This window comes from Ursus maritimus, unplaced genomic scaffold (genome assembly GCF_017311325.1).
Source record: "Ursus maritimus isolate PB19 unplaced genomic scaffold, ASM1731132v1 scaffold_23, whole genome shotgun sequence".
In the NCBI taxonomy this organism is placed as follows: domain Eukaryota; kingdom Metazoa; phylum Chordata; class Mammalia; order Carnivora; family Ursidae; genus Ursus; species Ursus maritimus.
The window spans coordinates 34451273-34476104 of NW_024424786.1; the positions used below are offsets into that span (position 1 = coordinate 34451273).

General features: G+C 46.6%; 1 protein-coding gene across 1 annotated transcript; it reads left to right on the top strand.

The window, feature by feature from the left end:
- On the top strand, positions 1-24674 carry ZDHHC5 (zinc finger DHHC-type palmitoyltransferase 5). Its single transcript, XM_040639131.1, has 12 exons — positions 1-330; positions 3434-4638; positions 12836-12957; positions 17033-17190; positions 18378-18550; positions 18700-18802; positions 19641-19732; positions 20169-20301; positions 20895-21018; positions 21433-21545; positions 22003-22862; positions 23312-24674. Exons 2-12 carry the CDS (start codon positions 4535-4537, stop codon positions 23475-23477), a joined length of 2148 nt encoding a protein of 715 aa, XP_040495065.1. The 5' UTR covers positions 1-330; positions 3434-4534; the 3' UTR covers positions 23478-24674.
- Positions 24675-24832: the final 158 nt, after the last annotated feature.

The following is a 24832-nucleotide window of genomic DNA, read 5'->3' on the forward strand; positions in this document are numbered from 1 at the left end:
GGAGTGGGGGTGGGGGCTATGGGTGAATGGGAGAGTGAGCGGGGGCGGGCGCGGCGTCGCGAGCCGCATGAATGAGAGAAACGTGCCCCGCGCGAGACGTCGCGCGCGCCCGGGACAGGGAGCCAATGGGAACGCTGGGAGGGCTCGAGACCCGGCGCTGAGGGCAACGGCCGCGCGCCGGCTCGAAGACGAGCGTCGCCGGGCGGGAGCGCGCGTAGCAGGGCGGGCGTGGAGCGTGCGGGGGCCGCGCGCGGCCTCTCAGAGGCCGGACGGCACTGCCGGGAGGCGGCGGCGACAACGACGGCGGCGGTGACGGGAACCGCGCCGGGGGTGAGTATCGGGGACACCGGCCCCTGCGGAACCGGAAGTGCCGGGCCAGTGAGGTGGGAGGGGAGAGTGACCTCTAGGGAAGGGGGACCGAGGAGGGGGGAGGTGGTTTGAGGCCCATTCCTTCCCCGGGCCGGGTCATCCAACTGCGGCGGGACCCGTGGGCCCCGGAAACGGACGACGAGTAGAGGCCGGGGATCCGCGGCCGCCGGGGCTCAGAACGGGTTAGTGCCCGGCCGCCAGGTCCTGGCTCGGGACCTCCGCGCCTGGCGCCCGGCCGCCGCCCCTTCGGTCCCCGGCCCTGCGCCCCCGGGCTCTGCCGTCTCCCGCAGCCTCAGTGGGCCCTACCGCCGCGGATTCCGTCCTCTCGGTCTCAGCCAGTTCTGCCCCGAATGGTGATTCTCCCTGCCCCAGCTCCGGGGTGGGGACGGGGTGCTGTTCCCCTTTTATGTCCCCGCATTTCAGGTCCCTTGCCCCCTTTTGCTGATACTTATTTTGGCTCAAGCCTCATCCTGTTACCTGTTCTCTCCCATCCGTCCGCTTCCTCCCTACCCCCACCAGCTGGGTGCTCCGTGCTTTTAGTACTTTGTACTTTTTGCCAGTGGAGCTCGAATGTGTTTGCCAATATTTACCTATAGGAATCTCTTTGTGGGACAGGGAGGTGGAAAGTGTTTTCCCACTTGGCCAAATGAAAACATGCTAATGAGAAGTAAAAAAGTGACTTAAAAGTTATGGAAAGAGGTGTAGGATCGGATATGTGTTATACCCTAGACCATTTTTTTGCGTTGGATTTTTCACTTCCTGGTTAATGCCATCTTGTCTAGGTTGATCTTATATCGCATCCCTATCCTTTTATCCCAGTACCCCTCGTACTCTCAGATCTCTTCAGAAGGCTTATTATCACCTGTTTTTAAAAACCCACCTAATGCTTATAAGAATCATATTGCCATGTACTTGGCTACTTCCGTATGTAATAATACCCTTATTAAACTTCTGCTTGTCTCTAGTCAACATCTTGACATGTGGATTATTCATGATACCTTGAGTACTTTGTATTCAGATTTACTATATTGCAGTGTTACACTACTTTATTTCAGCATATGATAACTTGTGTTATCGGTGGTACTGCAGATACCCATCCACCCCTTTGAGGTACCTACTTGTATTAAACATTTATACAATATGATCTGTAGTTTGTTTTCTATGTACATATTTTCATTCCATAGATTACTCTGTGCCTGAATATGTCATACACATTCTTGTACACCTTTCTCATGCTGGTACAGATCCAGACTGCTGGTTGTGATGAACCACATTCAGCCTGCAGTCTCATCCCTACTGCCCACAGCACATTCTTCTGCTAAGACTTGGTGCGTCTTTGTTATACCGAATAAATTGTTCCGTTTTTGTCTTCTCCCTTCTGATGTATATTCCCTAAAGATTTCAAATGTTTATCACTTTTGTTTCCCAGTATCATACTCCCCAAATTGCATGGCCTTTTATAACCCTGCATTACTATGGCAATATTAGCCCATGTGACTTTTCTCCTGTCAGAAGATATAATCTGAAATAATATGTGGTATCTAAATGATATTACTTACGTTAGATACTTTAGAAGCAATGTAGTTTTCCATCTTCTCTAGTCTTTGGGGTTTTGAGGAGTAAGTTTAATGGTACTGCTCACAGACCAAGAATTTGCTTCTCATTGTTCACAAAGTTACCCAAATTAAGAAGGTTGGGCTTTGATTCCTATAGAAACTGAGTGGTAAATAATCATAAAATCAGGGGCTAGAGGGGGTTTATCTTTTTTAGGCCTTTAACAATTTCTTTTACTCTCTGAGTGGTCACTCTATTCTAATATTGCCGTTTGGCCCTCTAATACTCTGTTTTTTAAGGAGAGAGACAGTGCATCTAGAAGGAAGGTGTCTGCCTTCCATGCCACTGGTAAGAGAGGAAGTGATGAATTCCAGGGCGTATTTATATTTCGCTGTTTGAATCTTCTGACATAGGAATTTCTGCCATTGGTGTTAAGGAAGACACTGAATTGCTTGGGTCAAATAAACTTTTATTTTTAAATTCTAACGAGTAAAATTTTTGGTCTGCAATTCCAAGATGCATTCACTGGGCAAGTAGTGTAGTGGATAAGAAAGTGGTAGAAAGCCTTTGCGTTGGCAAAGGGGCATGTGAACTCTGGTTCTTAACCTGACTGCTCAAGTGATTAAGTAGAATGGCCTCAGGCATTCTCTAGCCTTCAATTTTATGGAGTGGGGTAAGGGACTGTGTCACCAGATAATGTGAGTTAAGTGCTTTGAGATCACTAGATGAAAAGCATCCTATAAAATCCAAAGTGTTACTTGGCTACTACTGTCAACAGAAATAATTGTTACTCTTAATCATATGGGGAATGTGGGACTCAGCTGACTTCTGATAGGCCAGTGTAGGAATAAATTGTTGAATTGGGAAGAAAAGGACCAGCACCTATGGTTGACTCAGTTTCTCCAAGAAAGCAGTTCACCTTTTTAGTTCAAGGACAGTTCTCACCCAGGTCCTTTCACGGGTTATTCCAGCAGACCAAAAACTCGGCTTTTGCCTCTTCAGGGTTAAAGCTAAAAAGCGTAGAGAGGTAAGAGACAGAGACATACACAGAAGGGAAATGAGACATACTGTCCTAATTTTGAGGTTACTTTTTTCTTTTTTCATTGTTGCAATAAATACTCTCTGTCCAAAGAGAACTCTCTTTCCAGGACTGCCCTTCACTGCTGTGCCCTTGTTTGTTTTTAGATTTTTATATTCTTGATATTTGTTACTGCCTGTTTGTGCCAGGTGAGATGCACCCCTTATAAGAGCTAGTTCTTTGATGGCCTCAGGCCAGGTGAAGCCATGTTCTTCTCTTTCCAGTATGAACAGCACTAAGAAGAGTGAAGGATTCTGAATCCATTGTTCTCCCAATTCAGAATCCTTTCCCACGTGCACATAAGTGAAGTGTATGCCATAAAAAGGCACTTTTTAAACAGAGTAGCCTGTGGGGTGTTAGCCTTGATGTTCTTAAGAAATTCTCTGAAAGAATTTATCTGATGAAGATATTTGTGTGGTTTTTTTTTTCCAGGTGAGGCACTATAACCCAGTTGAATTCTGCATCTAGAAAGCCCAAGAGTGAAGAAGAAAGATCAAAGACATTGACTAACCTGGAAACAGGGACCTCTTTGGAACTTTGCTTTCATCCACTGTACCCTTTTAGAACTATCATTGAGTGGAATTGATTTCTTCATCTTATTTTGCTATTTGGGAAGAACATGGCTTCAGGGATTTTACGTTTCCCTTTAGTTTTGCATGAACTCGATAGGAAACGGAACCCTTAAGAGGGCTTGGGAATAACGAGAAGAGATTGAAGACAGACAAGCTTGCTCGTGCTCACTCTCTCTGTTTTCCCTCCCCCTTGGAAGAAAAGGATTTACAACTCAACCTTGTAACAGCTGCTGCCCAGCTTTAGCCATCAAGAGAAAATAAATAAAATTAAACCACCATTGCCAGACTACAAGCCCTGAAGTCAAGGTGTGGGAGTGGTGGCATTGAGAAAACTGTCTAAAAGAGACGAGGACTGCAGTAAAAACAGCTTCTCTTTAAAACTGGAAGGGGCCTCAGGTTCCCTTTTGGATTAAAATAGAAACACGGGGCACACCTCTTGTAGGTGCAGCTCACATCTGGTGGAGTGTGGTAGTCGGGGAGGTGCTAGAGTGTCTCCTCAGAAGAATTTCTCCTTGCCCACAGTGTCCTCCCCTATCCTGATACTCTCCCCTGCTTGCCCTTTGAAGACTTGCCTCCATCCATGAGCTATTCCCTGATCTGTCTGACGGCCCATGTTCTCCACCTGCAGCCATTTGCATGTGTACAGCCTACTGTTCGTCTCTGGTTTTTAAACTGTACCAGTTGTGTTTCTTAATCTCTCCCTCTTGCCTTGTTCTGGGGAGGTGGTTAGTCATCATTTGGACTTGCCTTTCCCCCTCCCATATGCTTTCCTTCATTTGAGATCTTTTGAACTTTGGTTTTCTTTGGGAGGGGGAAGGGTGATAATTTTCAATTTCTGTTTCCCTGGTTTCCTTCTGTACTCTTTTTCTCCGTTGTTTCCCTCATCCCGTTTTCTTGTCTGTTCTGCCGCTGTGTGGGCCTGGGCTATGCGGCAGGGCAGACCTCCCGTCAGAGCTCCAACATGCCCGCAGAGTCTGGAAAGAGATTCAAGCCCAGCAAGTATGTTCCGGTCTCAGCAGCCGCCATCTTCTTAGTGGGAGCTACGACCCTCTTCTTTGCCTTTACGTGAGTTTCCTCTCAGTGGTGGTACTTGGGGGGCTCCATGGGAGGTGAGGGGGGTATTGTCATGTGAGTTTTGCTAGTTACTTGCCACGTGCCTGGGCGTTTTGATGTCTGCTCGAGGCAGCAGTACATCTCAGAGACGTGGTAAGCACGGGGAGAAGAAAGCCTGTCCTGTCAGCCTTGTTAGAAATTTTACTCTGTGGAATCCTCTCTTTTCACCTGCCTGCCTTCCTTGGGAATCACAGATGTCTTTGTGTTTTCCTACCCAGCTCTCCATCATGAGCTGATCGTGAACTAGGAAGGAAGTAGGAGGAAACCACCAGAGAGGCTTGAATCAGCTTAAGCAGTTGGTTCTGTGAGAGAAAGAACTAGACTAGAGGTTTTTCAAATAGTAATGGCTTTTCCCCAGGATGTCTGGAGCTGAGTGTACTGGAGAATTGCAGAATTGATTTAGGAGATATACCAAGGAGACAGCTGGGCTTTTCCTGTTGCTCAGATTGTTTTCTCTGCACTCTTAAGAGCCGAAGGCTGGACCAGTGAAGGCCACTAGGAAAGGGCAGGTTTTATTTAGGAAGAGTCCTGGCAGGCTGCCTTCACATCCCTTCCTTCTGAAGGGATGGCAGTAATTCCTGTATTCCCTGGTCCTGTTAGGCAAAGCAGCTGCCACCCGAAGCGTTTCCTGCTTAGGATATTCAGACTTTGTTCATCTGTCGGTCCCTGGAGGAGACTGATTGATCTTTCCTCTTCCCACAGTATTTTAACTGTTGACCACCTGACCGGCCTCTTTGCCGTTACCTGTTTATGAATTAACATGTAGCAGGCTTCTGAGCCTTAAACTGTTGAGTCACTGAGTTAGTGTTCTAGTTGTAGCTCGTGGAACAATCAGAATGTGCTAGATTTTCTGGGGAGTTCACTTTACCGTGATTTCAGGCTCAAACCTAATTGTGAGATGCTGTTTAATGCAATGGGAGGTTGCTGGGAAGAGGAAGGAAATGGATTGAAGTGGTAGGGAATAAAAGCAGTTTGGACTCATTGAAGGATGAATGAAGCAGGAATTGCTGGGGAGGGGGCAGTTACTATTATGGGGAGAAACCTAAGAACCGATACTAAATCTGAGGAGGGGAGGTAACCCCCTCTTCCCCCCTAAATTGAGCTTCAGATATCAAAAGGAATTCTAAAAGGTTTGGATTGTTTGGCCAATAGAGTCAGCAAAGTCATGATGTTTTTCTGTTTAGTTTTTAAACAAGGAAAAAAAAGAATCTCTTATCTAAGGTATGAGCATCATCCTGCTTTTTACCTGTTCCTCTGGAGGGTAGAGATCATGGATTCTTTGGCCCCCAGCTCTCCAGCCTGAGCGTGCCTGTTGAGTTCCTCAAGGATTTAAAGCATCACCACTCTTCTCTGTACTCTTCTTTATCTGACTTTTCCTCATAATTTTTTCTCTTGCTTAAATTCAGGGTGTTCAGTGTTCTGTCCTTCTTCATGTATTAACCGTCAATAAGGAGATGTGAGTCTTCAGTCTTAGACTTGTTTTGGTTTCTGCTATTATGGCCAGTAAATAGAATCAGCGTTTTTTTTTTTTAAAGATTTTTTTAATGTTTAAGTAATCTCCACACCCAGTGTGGGGCTCGAACTCACCACCCTGAGATCAAGAGTCACATGATCTACCAACTGAGCCAGCCAGGCTTCTCTAGAATCAGTATTTTAACCAAGGGGCAGTTATGTGGGATCTTCATATCCTTGTAGCAGTTGTGGTGCTGTGTCAGGAGGGTATGTTACAAGACCAGGTTGGCACCCTTAGGCCTGTTTGATTGAGGAGGGTCTGTTTTCCTTCAAAAGGCAAGGCCTTTGGGAAGCTAGGAAATTCAGGGGGCTGACTGAGTGGTCTCTCTTTCAACCCATCTGTTCTTGGGATAGAGCAAGCAGAATCCTCGTTCTTATTTTGTTAATCTGAAGCCATTGAAGTGCTTGGCTGGTTATACCAGTTTCACCACAAAGAGTTGTCCTGACATAGGCATTTTCTCGACTGATAGTTGAAGCTATTTAACCTACTTTCTCATTCCCTGGTGCCAGAGAAATAGGGGCCCTCCTTATTCCATGGTCTCTCAGCCCCAGGAAAAAGAATTTTGGAGGACAATAATGGCCTTTGGAATTGCTGCCTCTAATCCAAAGTTAGAAGAGACTTAAGTCGTAGCTAGAGTTTCCCCTGGCAGTTTGCTCAGGGCCAGTTTCTGGGCTCCTTTCCTCCTCGAGTCTCCCCTATCCACCTCGTGGAGACAGACACCCTATTTATCTTTTATCACCTAGTTCTTGGTACTTGTGAAATTCTCATCTTTTCCTTTACATCTGACCATAGCAGTTCCTCTATAAGCATGTATCTGGGCTGAGCTGCCACTGTTGTCAAAAAGTGTTCCCCCACAGATTATATCCTTTTTTGAGGTTCAGTTCCTTGGAGAACCCCCCCCCCCCCCGGTTTAAAACTATATACAACCTAAAAAACAATTTCTGGTTTCAAGTAGACAAAAGGAAGCCTCTCTTTGTTTTGTTTGTTTGGTTGGTTTTGTTCTTTTAAGATTTTAAGTAATCTCTACACCCAAAGTGGGGCTTGAACTTAACAACCCGGAGATGTCTTGACTCACGTGCTCTACCAACGGAGCCAGCCAGGTACCCCAGAGGAAGGCTGTCTTTGAGCCAGCTCCTATTTGGGGCCCTGAATCTGTAACTATTCTGTCATCCTCCTGTTCTCTTCAACCAGGCTATAACTGTCTGTTCTTACACCAGTCTAAGTCCCAAGTGGGACTTGGGGACCTAGAGGACTGGGAGTAGGAGGGAGAGTCCCTTTCAGGTGGCATACATAATTAGTGGAGGCATGTAGGCTTCAACTCATTAGGAACAATTTACCCTTGGTGTTTCTCTGGCAGGTAGGGAAAGCTGTGAGCAGAAATTACCAGCTGGGTTTGGTCGCCGAAAGGTGACCTGCCCTGGAGAAGCTTGAATAGAAGAGCTGAGGCCTGCCTTCCAGAACCCTGATCCCTCGCATTCACTGAATTTGTCCCATACCAAAACTAAGTGGGAGAGTTATTGGGGATTCTGTTTTAATTCTTTTCCGTTTCCACTGTTGGGGAAGGAGAGTGTCTGCTAAAGTAACCTTCCTCCTCCCAATTAGATCCTAGACCCTGTGTTTAAGATAATGGGCCTGGATCCTCATCTGTCTTAGTTTAGTCCCCTGTTGTGATTGGCGAGGGTAGGGGACAGTGTTAGGTAAGAGAAAATCAGCACTGTTTGGGGGTCAGGAGACTAATTTTGGTAAAGTCTGTTAACCTTTGTGAATCTGTTCTTTGTAAAATGAGGAGGTTGACCGAGAGCAGTTTATTTAAGCACAGTGACCCTTTTCCAGTGAGATCTTATGCGGAACCCCAGTGTGTAAAACAGAGGAGGGCTGCTGTGGGTCAAGCGAGGCTGGTGTGCAGAGGCCCAGCCACTTGGTGTCTCCTCTTTGCCTCCTTGGGGACCCGTGAGTCTTTCTTAGAGCTCCTGGCAATGCCATTTGAAATAAATCACTGGGGGCGCCTGGGTGGCTCAGTCGTTAAGCGTCCGCCTTTGGCTCAGGGCGTGATCCCAGGGTCCTGGGATGGAGCCCCACGTCAGGCTCTTCCACTGGGAGCCTGCTTCTTCCTCTCCCACTCCCCCTGCTTGTGTTCCCTCTCTCGCTGGCTGTCTTTCTGTCAAGTAAATAAATAAAATCTTAAAAAAAATAAATAAATCACTGAACTGCCTCCCTAAAATCTCCTTGAGCTTGGAGTTAAGTCAGCCAGCGTCTCACGGTGTGTCTATTTCTAAAGGTGGCAGGAAGGGCGCAGCGGTAAAATCTCTGCAGCCAGGCGTCCTCTGTGGGGAAGGGTGCGAGTCAGGGTTGTCCAGAACCCACGATGGTCTGCCCAGTGTCCCGTCTGTGGGAGAGCTTGCTTCTCCTCAGTTTCTGCCTCTGGCCCCTCCCAGCCCTTTACCCACAGAGTTGGGTACCTTAGTGCCTCTCCTGCTGGTCCTTTTCTTCTTGACTGCAGAGGTGCTAGCACCTGATTTGAGTGGGAGCAGCCTCGTGATTTAGGGCATTAATCGAGCAGTGGATGTTCCTTTTACTTCCCACGTTGTTTTTTCATCCCGGAATAAGTGCCCAAGTCCTACATCTTGCACTCAGCTGCTTGAAAGTGTGCGTAAGACACGACAAATTGGTATCTTAGGAGAAACTTACCCACCTAAGAGGGGAAAAATTGTTTTCCCATGGAATCTTCAGGATCCCCAGGGGCAGGAAATGGACCACTCATTCCAGCCTTGCCTCATCAACAGGGAACGCTAGCCGGAGCGTCAAACTGTGTGCTAGGCATGGGCGGAATGCTTAGACCTATTCTTCAGGAGCGTGGCGCCTCTGTTTGAAGTGCTCGTGCATTTCTAGTACCTCACACAGAGGAAGTAGAATTAGGGATGAAGGTGGAACTGGAATGATAATTGATGATGATGGTGACAGTTAATAATGTGGGGGGGCGTGTCTTCTAGCCAGTGAATGCTCAGTATTAAGCTAGCTGGTTTAAAAAGAATTCCAGAGGGGCACCTGGGTGGCACAGCGGTTAAGCGTCTGCCTTCGGCTCAGGGCGTGATCCCGGCGTTGTGGGATCGAGCCCCACATCAGGCTCCTCCGCTATGAGCCTGCTTCTTCCTCTCCCACTCCCCCTGCTTGTGTTCCCTCTCTCGCTGGCTGTCTCTATCTCTGTCGAATAAATAAATAAAAAAATCTTAAAAAAAAAAAAAAAAAGAATTCCAGGATCTTTTCATATATTATCTCCTTCATTCTCATATCTGTATTATGTAGCTGAAGTAACAGATTGGAGAGTTTTCAGTAGATTACCTGAGGCTCCATAGCAAAGCATTGATTGAGGGGGACGGGATTAAGATCCAGAGCTTCTTGACTCTTACTTCCTCTTACCAGCAACTTAACCATTTTTTTTTTTAAGATTTTATTTATTTATTCGACAGGATAGAGACAGCCAGCGAGAGAGGGAACACAAGCAGGGGGAGTGGGAGAGGAAGAAGCAGGCTCATAGCGGAGGAGCCTGATGTGGGGCTCGATCCCACAACGCCGGGATCACGCCCTGAGCCGAAGGCAGACGCTTAACCGCTGTGCCACCCAGGCGCCCCTTAACCATTTTTTATAATAGGAAGTGTTAGGGCTAGGAAACAGATTTTTCAGGAGTCTGGGTATTTTTTTAAGTTTGTTTATTTTTTTAAGTCCTCTCCATGCCCAGTGTAGGGCTTGAACTCACAACCCTGAGATCAAGAGTCACGTGCTTTTCCAACTGAACCAATCAGGTGCCCCAGGACTGTGGGTATTGAAACCCACTCTCTGAAAACAGTAGTGCTGGATGGGTAGGCAGAAGAACCTGTTCTTCCTGGGTTAGTGTAGGTCTGGGAGTCTCATCAGTGAGTCAGCCAGCCTTCTGGGCTACCGCCACTCCCTATGCTTTGGAGCTCTGTGATTATTGCCATAGGCTGAGGACCAGCCCTGACAACTCCGGCTCAGCCCAGGCCTCATCTCCTTTCATCAAAGGCAACAGATTCAGACAGGCCACTTGGAGTGGTCACCTAGGGATTTGGCAAAGTACTATAGCAACGACAAGCCTCTCCTTGAGCCAAGTAGAATATGGGATGTGGCAGGAACGGGCTCTGCTCCTTCACGCCTCTCCTTGGTGCGGTGTTCCGGCAGCTAGAGTGTGAAGGTTGGAAGCAGTGGGTCCTTGATTTCAGGCAAGGGGCAGATGCTGCCTGGGAAGTGGAGTCATTTGCATCATTTCTAGATGCTGCTACTCTGGGGGTAGGCTTTATCTTGGCAACAGATACTGAAACTGGATTGTAGAATTACATGCTTCAGCTGGGATGAGTCGACATCAGGAATGTTACAGGAACGGGGCGCTTGGCTGCTCAGTTGGCGGAACGTGTGGCTCTTGATCCCAGGGTCGTGCATTCGAGCCCTACGTTGGGTGTAGAGATTACTTTAAAATCTTTGGGGGGGGGGGAAGATTGCAGGGGTGACGTTCATTATCCAGGGATGGGTGGGTGGCAGCGTACCCAAGAAGTTGGGTGATTTTCTTCATTTGGAAATGCAGAAATTGAAGGAAAAAATGGGGTCAGAAAGACTGCCATCTGTGCCTGCAAGGGGCTGACATCTTATTCTCTCACCTTAGCTCCCCTCAGGGATCGAGGAACCTTTAGTCTGTCAGAAGCTCAAGAGGCCACTGTAGCTACAGTCATCGATTCTAGGAATGAGACTTTTAAATCATGGGGACCTCAGTGTTCTAAGGATTTCATTTCTTTTTCCCTTCTAATTATCTTCCCAGGCTGTAGGAGTCAAGTGAGTCACCCTTTCTCCTCTTCCCCTGGCGGAAATCGAAGCGACAGCTAAGTGCTAGGGAGGGGCTCTGACCTGGATGACTGGTTTTCAGTTTCTGTCCCTCCCTCCTAAGGAGCCTGGGAGGTCAGCCTTTGGGTGGGGCTGTGTAAGGACTCCTCTTGCTTGTATTCCACCCCAAACCCTGCCGGAGTATAGGGACATCTTTTCCGAACCAGAGAACCCCCCCAGAGGAAGAGGCTTCCATGGGAGACGTGGATAGAGGAAAAGTCACCCTGGTGACTGAGGGTCTGTTTTCCCTTGAAATGAGTGCCTGCACCTCGCTTCATTATTTTGTTTCCCAGTTACGTACTCACCTACCTAGAGAAGCAAAGAGTTAATTGATATTTACTATCTAAAAAGCCTATCACACAATAAACATTTACTTAAATTTTTTAAATGAATGGCGAATTTGAATAAATAGATGGAGGTGGTAAAGACTTGTGAGATGCTTTGTGACAGTGATTTTTGTCTCTTCTTATTAGTTTATATCTGATTAAGGTGCTCAATTCCTGTGAATTGTCTTGAATCGCTGTTCAGGGCTGTGCTTTTTGTTTTGATGGAGACAGATCTCTCTCAACAGAATCCAGGAATACTGTGAATTAATTCTCAGGACTCATTTGCTGTCTTGTTCTTCTGGCCTCTTCCTTTCAGTGAACTCTTCCTTTACTTCTGGCTGGTCTAGATAAGGGGGACAAGGACAGATGCTGTCCTCATTCTGGAGATTAAGTTCTCAGCCACAAAGCAGATTAGGGTATTTAGCCACTGTCTTGTAAGGGGAAGTTCTTCGTGAACTGAGATAGGAGAGAGGGCATTTGATAGTACTGACAATGCAACCAGCTGGTCCGATGTTCTTCTGAAACTTCGAGCTCCCAGGAAATCAGCAGAAAGGAAGAGTTCTTAACAGCATTCCTATTTAGACTCATATCCTGAAAGAAACTGAGTTTAATCCTGGACGAGGGCACACCTCCCTCTTTTTTTGGGGGGGGGGGTCAAGAAAGGTTACCTAACGTATATGTCTTGATTTGGACCCTGTGGAATTTGGATATGTTTGGCCAGTTTCTTTTTCCTAAAGGATTTAGGGCTGATTTGGTCTGCTTCCGCCCTTTTTTCCTCTCCCCTACTCTGCTTCATTTATAGACCTCAAGGGGTCTAGTTTATGTCTTGATATCCATACTTATCTGTGTGTGGTCCCCCTCTCCCCCTTGAGAACTAGCTTTTAGTTGAATAAAACTCTCAGGAATATCTGATGCAGTGAAGAAATTTTAGGCAGTTAAGAGTGGTTGACAGCCAGCTGGGAAGAGGGAAGGGGAGCCAGAGAGGCAGGTGGTATCCCATGGGTTGTGCCAGCGTGCAGGTCAGTGGGGCATGGCTGAGATCCAGCAGCCTCGGCCTGCGCAAGAGAAGGGAATGTAGCTGCCATCAGTTACATGCTCAGTCCCTAGCTCTTGTGCCTGCTTAAAAGGAGATAAGGACAGATTCTAAAATGTGGAAAGATCCACAGGGGAAGAATGAATCTGAAGAACGCAGACTTTTAGTACAAGGGGCTATGGTAGGAGAGATTCTGAGTCTTGTACCTTGATCTAAAATGAGCATTTCTGTGGGGGAAAGTAGACCCACTTGTGAAGGATGAAGATAATTTGAGACAGCAGAGGTGAAACATAAAATTTATAGGTGTGGGGGCTGAACCTTTCAGATTTTTATATGGTTGGTGTCCCAAGTGTTAGGGGCAGCCCCTCATTCTCTTTATTATCTGTGCAGCTGTCCAGGACTAAGCCTCTATGTGTCACCTGCAGTGCCCATCTACAATGCGATTGTTTTTCTCTTTGTGCTGGCCAACTTCAGCATGGCCACCTTCATGGACCCAGGGATTTTCCCTCGAGGTAAGATCTCCTTCTCCTCTCTTGGAAACTCCTCAACTACCTTTGAAAAATAATGGTTTTTGGACATACACTTTTGGTCCCGGGCCTTAGGACTCTGAGGGTTTTCAGATACTTCAGTAGTCTAATGATGAAAAGTGGGTCAGAGTCTTCTAGAATAGATGTCATAACTTCTAGTCCTGTTCATTCACTTCGGGTCAAATTTTTGATTTTCAGTTACTCATTCAGCAGAGATTCATTTTGAGCATATGGGTCGGGCGTTATCCCTAGGCACAATAATAATCTAGGATGAATTAGACAGTTTTAACAGTGTGGCGTGAACTGTAGTGAAGGCATGAACAGTGGTTTTTTAGGCCACAGAAAAGGGTGCACTTATATCTGCCCCCAATAAATTGGGGAAATGCTGCAAGGAGGAGGCAGGAGAGAAAATGGAGGATGGCAGGAGGCACGTTCTAAGTCCAGGAAGCAGCATGTGCCATGAATGCCGAGCTCAGTGGGGCGGAAGATAAAGCACATGGTAGGGCCAAAAGGGGTCGGAGGTAAATGAGAGCCCAATTGTCGAAGACTGTGTGCTAAATTAAATAGATTCTGTTTCTTCCTTTGGACAGCAAGTGGTCTTCAATTGGAGGAATCATGGGATCAGATTTCCTTTTACAAAAAAAATTCTCAAAAGAATGTACAGATACCTTTTGGGAGGTGATTGCCATAATGTAAACCAGATGAGAACTTGAATTCACGGCTGGATTTAGAGATTTTTCCCAGTAGACTCGAAAGATTTCTTCATGACCATTTGCTTATCGGGGGAGAGTGAGAGGGTGAAGAGTTGTCTAAGGTAGTCCCAAGGCTCCTAACTTGGGAGATAAGTTGGATGCTGATGTTTGTAAACCAAGATAGGAGTTACAGGAATGTTGAACATGTTTGGAGGGAAGATAGCCTCTTAGACATTTGAACTCGAGATAGTATGGTCATTCCGATACAGTTGCCCAGTGGCCAATTGAGTCATCAGACTCAGAGACCTTGGTCTTAGAGGCTTCAGCCATGTGGTGTTTGAAGCAACAGGAGTAAGATTGTCTAGAGAAAGTAGAACAAGATTAGGAAAGAACCAAGGTCAGATCTGACCAGCATTGGCATTTTAATGATGAGCAGAGGAGAAGGAGGAGCCATTGGAGAGGGATTGGGCAAGAAAGGTTAGTAGAAGAAACTGGACGAAGTGGGAACTAAGGAGGGTTGTGAAGTTCGTGATGGTTGGCAGTATCAGAAATTAGATCCAATAGTATGGAGCTCAAAATTGCCCATTGTTTTGGTAACTAAGGAATTTGTGATCTTTTTATTTTTAAACTTGTTAAAATTCAGAGATTATATGTTTGTTTTTTTAGATTTTATTTATTTATTTGACAGAGAGAGAGCACAAGTAGGGGGAGCAGTAGACAGAGGGAGAGGGAGAAGCAGGCCCCCTGCCGAGCAGGGAGCCCGATGTGGGGCTTGATCCTAGGACCCTGGGATCATGACTGGAGCCGAAGGCAGACGCTCAACAACTGAGCCACCCAGGCGCCCCAGGAATTTGTGATCTTGACAGGAATAGTTCTAATAGTGTGTTTAGGTATGTATGTGGGAAAAAATACAGTTAAATTAGCAAAACTGTGATGGTTTGGAAGGCAGCGAATGGGCAGTGAGGAAGCAGAGCCCGTGAGTGTTCAGATTACTCTTTCATAAAGTTAAGCAGAGAAGGCAGAAGATGGAATGTCTTAGGCGGGAGAGAGAGGGTTTTTGGTGGTTTTTTTCTCCCCCCCCCCCTTTTTTTGTGATAGAGAAGATTAAAGCACTCTGGTAGCGTGAGGAGATGGAACTGAAGGAGAGAGAGGAGCTGGATAAGGGAAAGGGGGATAATAGAATTACCTTCTGGAGGGAGGATGTGTTTTCCTGTGCGTGTTGGAAGGGTTAGGCTTACTTCAGAAGAAGCAGGGCGTTTTGGGAGAGGAGATGCGAGTCAGGAACCGTCATTAGAGGTAGAAGTTGATAAGGGTTGGTGCTGATAACCAGTATTTCTCTCACCTGTGAAGTTAACTTGTAAGGGTGAGGCGTGAATTGGGAAGACAACTTTGGAGAGAATGGGGTTTTCCTGAGATCGTTGTGCTCACAAAGCCTGTATCACTGTGCTCTGTGACTTTTGTCTCAAAGATTAGTTGAACCTAAGGAACTTGGAGTCCCTAGCGCCAAGGAGGTTTTTTTTTTTTTTTAAGATTTTAAAAAATTTATTTGGCACAGAGGGAGAGAGCACAAGCAGGGGGAGCAGCAGGCGGAGGGAGAGGGACAGGCAGACTCCTCGCTGAGCAAGGAGCCCAGTGTGGGGCTCAATCCCAGGACCCTGGGCTCGTGACCTGAGCCACTCAACCAGCTGAGCCACCCAGGTGCCCCAAGGAGGGCTATTTTAATGAGCCTGTAATGTTCATACATTAAATATTTATTGATCTGAATGGAAGACTTTATCCTGGTCATTTGGGATGAGTTTTTTTTTTAAAGGTCCTTGCTTTCAAATAGCTCAGTCTATAAAGAATGATAGGGAAGACGTTTCCATGAATAAATACCCTGTACTGTGCTGAGTTACAGGAGTAACCTAAGAACCACATAGTACTTAAAGAAGAGAAGGTGCTCACTTCTGGTGTGGAAAGATCAGAAATTTCAAAATAAGTAGCACTTTAATTTTTTTCCTTTAAAAGAAAACTTCTGTTAAAAGTAAAGATTTTAATAAGTAGTAAATATTCATTATGTAGAAAGCATAAAAAAGACAAATACCACCTGTAATTTCACAGCCAAAGGTCATTACTATTGGGGCGCCTGGGTGGCTCAATCGGTTGAGCCATCCGGTTCTTGGTTTCGGCTCAGGTCATGATCTCAGGGTCCTGGGATTGAGCCCTTCATCTCCCTTTCCTCTTGCCCCTCCCCCTGCCTGTACTCGCTCTCTCTCAAATAAATAAAATAAAAAGATAATTACTATTCCTATTTCCTTTCAGTGTTTTGAAGATTTATATATATAACATTTACATCTACCACTTTTCTGTAGGAAATGTACATGCGGTTTTTTGGTTTTTTTTTAAAGATTTATTTATTTTAGAGAGACTGAGCGTAGCAGTGTGGGAGCAGGGGGAGGGAGGGGCAGAGGGAGGGAGAATCTCAAGCAGACTCCGTGCTGAGCACGGAGCCCTACACAGGGCTCGATCTCAGGACTTGAAATCATGACCTGAGCCAAAATCAGGAGTAGGATGCTTAACTGACTGAGCCACCCAGGTGCCCGTATGTGTGTATTTTTGTTTTTCTGTTTTCAAAATGGGATCTTTTTGTTTGTACAATTCTTTATCTTGCATTTTTTTTCACCTATTTATATTTTAAAGCATTTCCCAAATCAATGAAAGTTGGAAACTTAATTTTTAATCTCTACTCCTTCATTTATTTAATTTTTCCTTCCCACATGTATTTTTTTATAGATTAATAATAAAAAATAAAAATTGCATACTGTAGATGAGAAGGCAAATAGGGCCCTTTAAGTTTTGAAGTAGAATTATGAGTTTCTGATAATTGAAATTGAAAAGGCATTCAGGTAAGGAGAATGTCTTGAGCCAGCAAACAGTACTGAACTATATAGGGAGTTAATAGAGTTGGGGACGATCTTTTGGAGAAGGGGTTTGTGCATCAAAAAAGGGTTGCTGTTAGTTCCTCTCTTGGATTGCTCTAGTTTTCATGTACTCGTAGACATTGAACTGTTACGCAAACTCGTTACACATGTGCTTTGATATATAAGTTATTTCTTTACAAATATATTCATAGTATGTAAACCAAGTGTCCGCGTACCCATGTCCGAGCTACCTCTGAGTCGTGTTCTCTTGAACCTCATTTCCAGTGTGTTCCGGTAGTGTTGTAATATAGGACTGATTTCACAGTATTAGTTATTAGTTCCTGTTCTCTCTTGCCCAGTAGACTGAATTCCTCGAAGGCAGAGGCCGTATTTTAAATAGCGGTGCATCCCTCATGCCTAGTACGGTGCTGGCATCGTTGTTTTTTAATTGATTTTTCCTCTGTGCAGCTGAGGAGGATGAAGACAAGGAAGATGACTTCCGCGCGCCCCTTTACAAAACCGTGGAGATTAAGGGCATCCAGGTGCGCATGAAGTGGTGCGCCACCTGCCGCTTCTACCGTCCTCCTCGGTGTTCCCACTGTAGTGTCTGTGACAATTGTGTGGAGGTAAGAACCCTGACGGGGGTAGGCCTGTAGGCCTAATCTAAGTTCTCTTCTTCCTAGCCATTGAATAAGAATGGAATCCTCTGCATCCTGGGTCTTGGGTGCGGTGTAGCCCTGGCTCACTATCTGGCTCTCTTCTAGCTCTGTCAGAAATGTTACCCATTAGATGAATGGATAAAGAGGGGGTGTATATACACAATGGAATGTTATTCAGCCAAAAAAAAAGGAAGGAAATCTTGCCATTTGCAGTGACCTGGATGGAACTAGAGAGTATATGCGAAGTGAAATAAGTCAATGAGAGAAACACAGATACCATATGATTTCATTCATATGTGGAATTTAAGAAACAAAACAAATGAACAAAGGGAAAAAGAGAGACAGAGACACACACAAACCAAGAAACAGACTCTTAACTATAGAGAACAAACTGATGGTGACCAGAGGGGAGGAGGATGGGGGGTTGGGTGAAATAGGTGATGGGGGGATTAAAGAGTACACTTACACTTACAAGTGGTGTATGGAATTGTTGAATCATTGTGTCGTACACCTGAAACTAATATAATACTGTATGTTAAATATCCTGGAATTAAAACTTAAAACTTAATTTAAAATTTTTATTTTATATTATATAACAGCCATAAACATCAAACACTTTTATGTGTATATGTATTAGCCTTCCTGACTCATCTTTTTGATTCTTTGTCCTGGCTTTGTGTTATCGCTTGCATCCGCTACATCGTGGTGTGTGTTGCATTCAGATCTTACAGGTTTTCTTTCTGCTTGTCCTTCTGCATCCCCTATCTTTTATTTTAACCCTTTTTTTTTCCTAGTCAGTTTTTACTTAGCTATAAGCAGTTGCCTGCCAGATTTTCCTTCCAGGCCTCTTTTTCTCATGAATCTTGATAAGAGGCAAAGCCTCTGATACTCATCCCTTTCGGAGTTCCTTGGTCACATTGGATAAACTCTGAGAGGGGGGCCTTGGCCTTCGATCAGCCTCTGGAAGGTCTTCCTTACAGATTGATAGAGCGAGATAAAGTGCCTGAGCTCGTTAATTTCGCAACTACATGGCGAACACGATCACCTGTTACTGAAAGCAGCGCTTCGGTTCTGACATTTGGTCTGTTCTTGACAGAAGTGATCTAGGGCTGTGGTCCAAGGCTGCTTCTCAGTGTTTCTCTTTTTGTCCCTAGGAGTTTGACCATCACTGCCCCTGGGTGAACAACTGTATCGGTCGCCGGAACTACCGCTATTTCTTCCTTTTCCTCCTCTCCCTGACAGCGCACATCATGGGTGTGTTTGGCTTTGGCCTCCTTTATGTCCTCTACCACATGGAGGAACTCTCAGGGGTCCGCACGGCTGTCACGTATCCTTCTGTGGGTTGCGGGCTTGGGAGCGGGGAGGAGGAGGCAAGTCGAGCACTGTGGTAGCAAAGGTCAAGGGGAAGGTGGCTCTTGTAGGGGCTGGGGACAGTGAGATCGTGCTGCTCTGTTCTCCTTAATTCTTTGGCTTTAGAATGGCAGTGATGTGTGTGGCTGGCTTATTCTTCATCCCTGTAGCTGGCCTCACGGGATTTCATGTGGTGCTGGTGGCTAGGGGACGCACAACCAATGAACAGGTACGGGGAGACGTGATGGGGACCCCCTGTAGAGCTGGGCATGCGACTCTTCGCCCTCTACTGAGAGTGTAGTGGAGTGCTTCCACGGATGGACGCCAGATGAATACTTTTTATGATGAAGTGTCCATGCTCCTCATGAAAGCACGAGAGCAGAACCATTTCTTTCTTTCTTTCTTTTTTTAAGATTTATTTGACAGAGAGTGAGAGTGAGTGAGCATACAAGCAGGGGGGAGCAGGCAGAGGGAGAGGGATAAGCAAGCTCCCCACTGAGCAGGGAGCCCGACGCAGGGCTCAATCCCAGAACCCCGGGACCATGATCTGAGATGAAGGCAGACGCTTCACCGACTGAACCACCCAGGCACCCCAGAACCATTTTTTAGTTAACAGACATTTGCAGAATGCTCACTGTATACTGGACAATTTGAGCTCCAAGCTTATAGAAGCAGTAGTAGGCCAGCCCTCAGGAAGCTCATAGTGCCGCTTAAAGGGAACCGCTTATTCCCATGCTTATAATAAGCTGGCCTTACCTGCTTCCTTTTATGTGTGTTATCTGAGTTTTCAATACTGAGGGAGCTGGGGATCCCCATTTCACATAAGAACACTGATGTGTGGGGTCAGATAGCTACCATGAGGTAGCCTTAGGATTCAAGGCCCTGATTCTGGAGTTCCCATTCTTAACCATTGTGATTATAAGCTTCTTGATGGTAGGGTTGTGTTTTACTCATTTTTGTATCTCCCAAATAGTGGGTGCACAGTAATTGGTTATGGATTTATGTTTTGGCCTTTGGAGGTCAAGGTCCATCATCTAACTGATATGGCCCGTTTTTCCTTTTTCTAGGTTACGGGTAAATTCCGAGGAGGTGTGAACCCCTTCACCAATGGCTGCTGTAACAATGTCAGCCGTGTGCTCTGCAGTTCCCCAGCACCCAGGTACACCCACCCCTTTGGTCTAGTGTTCACTTTTGGTCAAAACGTTTGTCTTTGGGCTTGTTCTAGTATAGGGGAGGTTGGGTGAGAGACTGGCGTTTAGGGAGGGTTCTCTCAGTCTGGGAAGTGCCTGCAAGGGAGAGCCATGGCATCCTTTAGTGGACCCCCTGAATTCAGTTGATATTCTTCAGGTATTATGGTTACTCTCCTTTGAGAGTTGAGGGTGAGATTTACTCCAGGGTGGCTTGAACTAGATATCTGCCCAGAGGCCTAGTCTTGGTGCAGTTCTTCATGGAATCTAAGAAATCAGTTCAATGCTGAGCTTTTTGCTGTCTTAGTCAGACTGTTTTTGTATTTGTAAAAATGTTTAATATAAGATAGGCAACCCCTAGATATTTTAGAATGAATGAATGAAAGCCCTCTCACTCTTGACACTCAGGTATTTGGGAAGACCAAAGAAAGAGAAAACGATTGTCATCAGACCTCCCTTCCTTCGACCAGAAGTGTCAGATGGGCAGATAACTGTGAAGATCATGGACAATGGCATCCAGGGAGAGCTGAGGAGAAGCAAGGTGAGGAATTTAGGGAAGTAAAGTAGGTAACTTGGGGACTTTCTGGGCAAAAAGATGGAAACTTGCTTTCAGTTGCCATTGCCCTTACAGTATTTCTCAATTTCTGATAACTTGTGTTAAAAATTACTTAAGTACAGGGGCGCCTGGCCATCTGAGCTGGTAGAGCATGCGACTCGACCTGGGGGTCATGCGTTGGAGCCCCATGTTGAGTGTAGAGTTACTTAAAGAGAAAAAAAAAATTTTTTTTAATTACTTAAGTGCCTATCTTCTTTTTTTTCCCATTAGATTGTAAGTCCACTGACAGAAGTTGAGTCCTTTCATTTCCATGTTTTCATGGACTTAATGTGGCAGCTTGCAGGTGGTAGGAGCTCAACAGATAGTTGAGGAAATGAACACAGAAGTGACAGAATTAAACCCTTGTTGAAAAGTTTTCTTTATTCATTGTCATCCCCAGAATGGCTCTTGTCCCTTGTCTTCTAGTCCCAGTTTAGAAATACGTAATTGATGCCCCAGCACCCCTCTAATACCAGTTTAATACTTTGAGTTGTCCTTACACCCGGTTCTCCAGATGTGATTTTCTCTCATTTATCCAGTCTAAGGGCAGCTTGGAGATAACAGAGAGCCAGTCTGCAGATGCTGAACCCCCACCTCCTCCTAAGCCGGACCTGAGCCGTTACACGGGGCTACGAACACACCTCAGCCTGGCTGCCAATGAGGGTAAGAGCAGTGGCAGGAGCCTGCTGTGGAGAAGACAGGCAGGCAAGGCCTGGGAGGTAATACTCGCACTGTGGCTGAGAACACCCAACAGGTGGGCGTCGAGCCACTTCAGACAGCTAGGAGAGGAGAAAGGGGATTCCACGTAGCTAGTGGCAGTGAATCGGACTTTTGTGAGGAGGGAACTGTCAGCATCCAGATAGACCAGAGAACATCCTAGACATGTTTGGTGCATTCTCTCGCTCTGAGTTCTGGGCCGGTATGAGTCTGTAGACTTGACTGCAGCTGACTCACGTTCCTGGGACTTTTCTGTTGCTGGTATATCCATTGCTACCTTGTTTTCCCTTTATGGAAACACTGGGCAAGTTAAGGACAGCTTGTAAAGTGGTGTCTATCCCTGGGCCTTTTTTCCTGCAGATAGCAGCCTCTTGGGCAAGGACAGCCCTCCCACACCTACCATGTACAAGTACCGTCCGGGCTACAGCAGCAGCAGCACGTCAGCCGCCATGCCTCATTCCTCCAGCGCCAAGGTACTGAGTGCTCTGTAAGAAGGAGGGCTGTGATGATGTCAGCTGCTCTGGGAAAAAGAATATTGGAGAAGGGAAGGAAAAGAGGCAAAGGGAAGGAGAAAAACCAAAGACATTTTACTAATTGTTGGCACTGATGGGACCGAATCTCCTTGACAGTGTGTCCTTCATCAGAGAGGGGGCAACGTAGCATACTAGGTGAAAGCACTGACCACAGCATCATATATCTGAGTTCAAAACCCATCACTGGCGAGTTATTTAACCTCTTTAAGCCTCATTTTTTGCATCTTAAAATGAGATATTATTTGTTCCAACTCACTGGTTTACTTTAGGTGTTGAACAAGAGAATGCACGTAAAAGGTTCTAAGCATATTGGCGGGACATGGCTGCTTGGGCCCTGGGGCCTAGCATCGGTCACAAGAGGAGGAACACTAAGAGCATGCTTTATTTTCTCCCTCAGTTGAGTCGTGGGGACAGCTTGAAGGAGCCAACCTCAATTGCAGAGAGCAGCCGCCATCCCAGCTACCGCTCGGAGCCCAGCTTGGAGCCAGAGAGCTTCCGTTCTCCCACCTTTGGCAAAAGCTTTCACTTCGATCCACTCTCCAGTGGCTCACGCTCCTCCAGCCTCAAGTCGGCCCAGGGCACTGGCTTTGAGCTGGGTCAGCTGCAGTCCATTCGTTCAGAGGGCACAACCTCCACCTCCTATAAGAGCCTGGCCAATCAGACACGAAATGGGAGCCTATCTTACGACAGCCTGCTCACTCCTTCAGACAGCCCTGATTTCGAGTCAGTGCAGGCAGGGCCTGAGCCAGACCCACCTTTAGGCTACACCTCTCCCTTCCTGTCAGCCCGGCTGGCCCAGCAACGGGAAGCCGAGAGGCACCCACGTTTGGTGCCAACCGGCCCAACACACCGAGAGCCCTCACCAGTCCGGTACGACAATCTGTCGCGCCATATTGTGGCCTCCCTCCAGGAACGAGAGAAGCTGCTACGCCAGTCACCCCCACTCCCAGGCCGCGAGGAAGAACCAGGCTTGGGGGACTCAGGCATTCAGTCAACGCCGGGCTCAGGCCATGCCCCTCGTACTAGTTCCTCCTCAGATGATTCGAAGAGATCACCCTTGGTCAAGACTCCACTGGGACGCCCAGCTGCCCCCCGTTTTGGCAAGCCTGATGGGCTAAGGGGCCGGGGACTAGGGTCCCCTGAACCAGGCCCAACTGCCCCATACCTGGGCCGATCTATGTCTTACAGCAGCCAAAAAGCCCCAGCTGGTGTCTCTGAGGCAGAGGAAGTAGCCTTGCAGCCATTATTGACACCCAAGTAAGTATAAATCCATCCTGACAGCAGTGGACTTAAAATTAGCGTTAGGGTCCTACAGAAGGTATCATGGCTTCACTTGTGTGCAAGTGGACTCAGAGGTGCCTGCTTGTAGGTAGCTCGTTTCACTTACTCTCTTGCTGCCTTCATGGGCTATTCCTGTTCAGACCCTAACGATTAATACTTTTTTCTTAATCTGGTCTTTCCAAAATGTATGTATTTGCCTGAGAGTAAGTGTTTAAGATGGCTGCTGTTGGAGAGACGGAATCAAGAGGGGTAATAAGGCATCAGGTTTGTTTTAAGCAGGGCAATAAAACAGGTGGGAATGTTTGGGTAAGAAAGTACATATGTAGAAAAGTGTGTCAGTTTGTTCTCATAACTTTTAAAAACAGTCTCCCTTTCCTGTGTTTTGTGTCCCACTTCCTGACACCTATCTCTTTTTCTCTTCCTAGAGATGAAGTACAGCTCAAGACGGCCTACAGCAAATCCAATGGGCAGCCCAAGAGTATAGGCTCTGCCTCCCCTGGCCCCGGCCAGCCGCCTCTCAGCAGCCCCACAAGGGGCGGGGTCAAGAAGGTGTCAGGGGTGGGTGGTACCACCTATGAGATTTCCGTGTGAGCCTTCGGCACCTCCCTTCCCCCCACGCCTCCGCGCCTACACCAAAGGGCCCCAGGTGGCCACCTTCCTTTCCTCAAGGGGCTCCCCTCCCCTGCATGGACATTTTTTTAAACCACCGATTCCAAGAGGATGAGGAGCGTTTTATAAAATGCAGTGGGGTTGGGGAGTTGGAGAGTTGGGGCCCTGAGACTGGGGTAGCAACCCCCTTCACCTTCTAAGACCTTCCCTTCTTTAACCCCCTGGACCAGACTCAGTGGACATTTGTGCAATTGCTCGCCCTGGAGGGAACCAGATCATTTTTAAACCAGAAATAATTTTTTTTATTATTGTTACGGATTCTATTTTTTTCCTCTCTGCGTTACCAGGTGTGTGTGTACATATATATATATATGTATGTATATATATATATATATTATAAATATCAAAGAAATTATATATCTATCCTGGGATGGAAAAATGAGGGAGGGATATGTAGAAGGAGGGGTATCTTACTCTTCCCGTTCCTCAGACCAGCAGGAAAGAAGCGGGGACATCCATCGAAGTCTTCCTTTTCCCAGTGGTTCCCTCTCTTTTGTCCCAGTTACCAACTAAGGAAACTGCACCCCCCTACTACTGTTGGTGCGTAGTGATCAGGAAAGAAACCTTGAAAGAGGCGAGTCTGGGGTCTTGGTCAGAGGAGGGAAGGACTTGAGAGAGTTGAGTTAGTTTTCTAGGTTCATTGGCACTTAGTTTCCCCAGGAAAGGGGTCACAGCCCCATGACTTTGGTGGTGGTGGGGAGATCAGGAAAAGAGCTTGGCTGAGCTCCAGAAACAATATTGGATAATCCGCTTCGCCCCCTTCTTGGGGGAGAGGGATTAGAGTGGGCTTCTTTAGTCCCCTCAGAGCCTTCCCCCAATTCACACGGTTAACATTATTTTTAAATCCAAGGCCGGGAGAGATGAATCCAAAAAGCAATATTTTTCATCACATGCCAAAAACGGGATAGAGCGAAGGAGTGGCAGGCCTAGGCCCCTCCGATTGTCCCTTGGGGGTTACCCCTCAGCCCACCTCAGTATGGTGCTGGGTAGTGGGGGTACCTGGGTTCTAACCTCTAAATAGGGGAGACCCCAGCCTCTAAACAGAGGCCCTTTTATTTTTTATTCTGATTAGCCATTTTAAACCAACAAGGAATAAAAAGAAATCCTGATCTAACCAGCTCCCCCCGACTTGTGTTATTTTGTCTGGTTAAGTAAGGCAGGGTGAACGATCTCTGGTGGGAAGTCGCAAGGAAACCCTCCTCAGCTTCGCTGGTCCTGGCCCACCTTGAGGCAGGACTGTGGTGGGAATAACCACTTACAGGGCCTGTTCTCATTTT